This window comes from Lolium rigidum, chromosome 5 (genome assembly GCF_022539505.1).
Source record: "Lolium rigidum isolate FL_2022 chromosome 5, APGP_CSIRO_Lrig_0.1, whole genome shotgun sequence".
In the NCBI taxonomy this organism is placed as follows: Eukaryota; Viridiplantae; Streptophyta; class Magnoliopsida; order Poales; family Poaceae; genus Lolium; species Lolium rigidum.
The window spans coordinates 38,592,921-38,597,291 of record NC_061512.1 but is presented as its reverse complement, the minus strand read 5'-3'; the positions used below and the strand labels follow the sequence as shown (position 1 = coordinate 38,597,291).

Here is a 4,371-nt window from a genome sequence, read left to right as displayed (position 1 = left end):
AGACAACAGGGGTCGACGGCGAAGATAACGGCCGCATTTTTTACTGGTTACTGAAGAGATCTTACTGGTTGGCTTAGCTAGTTGTTATTTTTTCGTGTTATCTACTGAAATGAAACACTCCTGTCGTACGTACCATGAAGTGAACCTCACATTTGCTTGTCTATATATATATTTCTCTTTTTGCAGCAACATGTTTAGAAAGAAAGCAGTGATGCATACCGCATTCTTACTGCCTTTGCTGCTTCTTGCGGCCACCGCTGAGAGCCTGACTCTGAAGCCAGGCTGCCAGCCGAGCTGTGGCACCGTCGACATCCCCTACCCGTTCGGCATCGGCCAAGGCTGCTTCCGTGCTGGCTTCGAGATCCAGTGCAACAACGGCAAGCCGACTCTAGGCAACACCAGTGATAATACACAGGTAACGAGCTTGTCGGTGACGCCGCGGCCGGAGGCCCGGGTAATGCTGCGGGTAGCGTACCAGTGCTACAACTCCACGGGCGCAGCTATCGATACTTACAGCGGCTCGGTGGACCTTAACCCAACTGGCGTGTACCGCATCTCCGACACTGCGAACGAGCTCTTCGTCCTCGGCTGCAACACCATGATCTTCACCAACTACACTGGGTGCGTCGCCTATACCGACAACGCCAACAGCGCGCAGGACGGAGCCTGCGCCGGAATTGGTTGCTGCCACATCAACATCCCGCCGGGCCTCACGGACAACCTGATGCGGTTCACAAACGACGACATGTGGCCGCACTCCAACCAGGAGTTCTGCCCCTGCGACTACGGCTTCATCGTGGAGAAGGGCAACTACACATTCCGTGCACAGGACCTCCATATGGACGGCAGCATTACCAGTATGCCGTTGAGGCTAGACTGGGCCATCCGCGATGGTAACTCCCTGTCCTGCGCCGAGGCGCCCATCATGCAGGGATACACCTGCGTCAGCGCAAACAGCAAGTGTGTCGACTCCACCAATGGCCCTGGATACTTCTGCAATTGCACCGAAGGCTACGAGGGCAACCCGTATCTCGACAACGGATGCACAAGTAATACTCTTTCAAAAAGAATATTCCAAGCCATCGATCTGTATAGTGTCCCCAAAATAGTTTTATATATAGTTGATCCGTATTTACTCTTGATGCAGATATCAATGAATGTGCTCGTACTCGACAAGAATTTCCTTGCTACGGCAAATGCCATGACACAGATGGGTCCTATGAGTGCAAATGCCGTGCAGGCTACGAAGCTAATGGTGATCCAAAAGAAAATATTTGCCATCCAAAATCCCCATTTGCAGCAAGGCTTGCCCTAGGTATGCATGTTGATTCTCACTGAACTTATTTATCAGCTGTACCTGCATCGAACAGGGGCGATTTTTAATCTTGATTATCTTAATTGTTGGTGATTAATCATCAATAATCAACTGCATAAATGCACTCTGCTGCTTATATTAAAAATATATCTTACAAACATTCACATGACCTATTGCAGGCATCGGTTTAGGTGTGTTTCTCTTAGTTGTTGCTGTGCTACTAGCTATAGCACGCATAGAGCACGACAAGAGAAAACTGGCTGTACAGTTTGAAAAGAATGGGGGTAACATACTTAAAGAAATCACAGAAGTGACCATTTTCACAGAGAAGGAATTAACCAAAATCACAAAGAATAATTCGGAGCCTCTGGGTAAAGGCAACTTTGGTAATGTCTACAAAGGAACTCTTACCGACAAAACAGTGGTAGCAGTTAAGTCCTATATCAAGGTAGATGACGCTAGAAGGAAGGAATTTGCCCAGGAAATGAAGGTGCAATTGAAAATGACCCATGCCAACGTTCTCAAGCTCAGAGGTTGCTGCCTCCAGTTGGATGTTCCAATGTTGGTGTACGAGTTTGCTGGCAAAGGGAGTCTCAGAGAGATCCTACATGTCAAAGACCAAAGTCTCCCAGTAGACCTGCGGTTAGACATTGCAATAGGGTCGGCCAAAGGATTAAGCTACATGCACTCAAAACACATACGGCATGGTGATGTCAAACCAGACAACATACTTTTGGCTGACAACTTTGTACCAAAAATATCAGATTTTGGGTTATCAAAGGTGCTTATAGTGACGGAATATTTTACACAGAACATTATTGGGGCCATAAGTTACATCGACCCGGTGTTCAGGAACACTGGTTTATTAACACCAAAGAGTGATGTATATAGCTTTGGTGCTGTTCTCCTGGAACTTATATCAAGAAAGCCAATCGGATACGGAAAAACTGGTAGCCTCATTATCGAGTTCCGCCATATCTATGAGACAGAAAAGAGCGGGAAGTCGATGTTTGACTTGGGAATTGTAGCTGAAAAGGATATCTTGATTTTAGAAGCAATTGGCAAGCTTGCAATTCGGTGCTTGAAAGAACATCAAGACGACCGGCCTGATATGACAGAAGTGGCTGATCAGCTTATCAATCTTAAAGTGAAATTCGGCAGATATTTAACTGGGGAATATGCTTGCTACAGTTCTGGGGTGAGCGGAACTAGTGATGCCACATTGTCTATGCAATCCAGTACATTAGAAGTTTCGGGGCTGCTTTGTAGTCAACCAATGAACCAGGCTGGTTCATGAAAGTAAGTTTTATTAGATTTAACTCATTCTACGCCGTCGGCATTATTGTAGTTTGTGATTTCTTACTTGGGGTGGTAAGTTTCCAATCTGTATTATGACATTATATGTATCACAATAACAAAAAAGCCTTTGGCCATTGCAAGAATATTTAGAGTGTTTGGTTGGTTTGTCGTATCTCTAAAGCGCATTGATTTTATGTTCACTCTTGAAGATACATTGTTTGGTTGCCGTGGGTGTGGAATGGTTGTGCAGATGGTTAGAGCATCTCCATTTGCTCCCCCGAGAGGCTCCCCGGGATCCCCTTTTTATCACCGGCGCTGCCTCCCCCCCCCCCGACATAGGCATACCCAATGGACCTGCCGAAGATGGTACCCGGGGTTTACAGAAGGCCCACGACCCGAAGAATAAGAAGATTTGGAAGCCCAAGATACTATTAAGGAAGGCTAGAGTTGTAATAGGAGTCATCGTTTGTAATCTTGCGGGACGGGTTAGAAACCCTCCCGGACTCTGTAAACTTGTGTATCACGAATCCCTCGGCTCCGCCTCCTATATAAGGGGGAGTCGAGGGACAAAGAAAGGATGGAATCATTGTCTTAAAAACCCTAGTTTTTACATCGTCGAGTACTTTTCGGCTGAAACCTTCTAGATCTACTTGCCCTCTACATCCAACGAAACCCTAGTCTACTACTTGTAGGCATTGACAAGTTAATACCTTGTCAATTGGCGCCGTCTGTGGGATTTAGAGGCGACAAGGAGCTGATCTCGATGGCACGTTCAAGATCGTCGACTTCATCGGTAGCAAGCAACATCATGGACAGAGGTAAACAGATCGAAACTGGTCTCGTTGATTTTATACCTCACCCGCCCTCCCGTTTGGATGCATATGCGTATCTGGAGGAGCCCATTGAGATGACGTTGGGAGAGTTCCACTTCCGAGTCGAGAAGGAAGGATCATATCGTCTCGAGATTCCGATCTCGTCGGGATCATCGGCGGTCGATCCCGATATTTCGAACTCAGCATCATCAACAGAGTCAAGTGAAGGAGGAATTTCGTCGCCAAGCTTTATCAGCACCAGGGCAAGTGAAAAGCTCGCCAAGATCTTCAGCGACATGTCCTTCGAGTCATCCGTGGACTCCTATATAAGCGATGATTCGAGCGACACCGACAGCTTCGACTTCATCGACAAGTCCATCTCTATTGGAAAGGTCTTCACCAATCTCTATGATGGTGTCACCAAACCAAGCGAAGTTCAGAACTCAAAATATCATCAGATCTACGCCATCGGAGAAACAAGTCGCAATCAGGAGGAGACATCAGAGGCTTTCGACGAATTGGGAAATCCATATGTCGATCCCTCTGACCTAAGGCGAGGTTTGGGCACTAAATATGTCGGGCCTACACCACGCGTTAGGATTCAACTTCCACAAGCAGCATGGGATAGAGCAGCAAGAGCTATGGATGGTTCTGAACCAATGGAGACAACTGCTACGGTCGAAGAATTGCAGGCCTACCAATATAGGCTTGCTCGAGCTGGAAGAGAATTGGAAAAAGAGATAGCTGCTCTGAACAGAAGAAAGGAGGTAGCTTCCGCGTCAAGCAGGCGAAGAGCGGAGTTAAGTCAACAATCAGGAACTTCGGGAGATAGTCATAGAGAAGCTCGAAGGAGAGCAAGATCTCGGTTGCAAAATATACCGGAGGCTGAAAGAGAAACTCTAATCCAAAACCTCGACATGTCCTTTATGTCAATCGACACGAGGG

General features: G+C 46.9%; 1 protein-coding gene across 1 annotated transcript; it reads left to right on the top strand.

Annotated features, from left to right (window-relative positions):
• The first annotated feature begins 211 nt into the window (after nucleotides 1-211).
• LOC124655875 (wall-associated receptor kinase 2-like) lies at nucleotides 212-2,646 on the top strand. The gene is made up of 2 exons (XM_047194705.1): nucleotides 212-1,049; nucleotides 1,495-2,646. Exons 1-2 carry the CDS (start codon nucleotides 212-214, stop codon nucleotides 2,610-2,612), a joined length of 1,956 nt encoding a protein of 651 aa, XP_047050661.1. The 3' UTR covers nucleotides 2,613-2,646.
• Nucleotides 2,647-4,371: the final 1,725 nt, after the last annotated feature.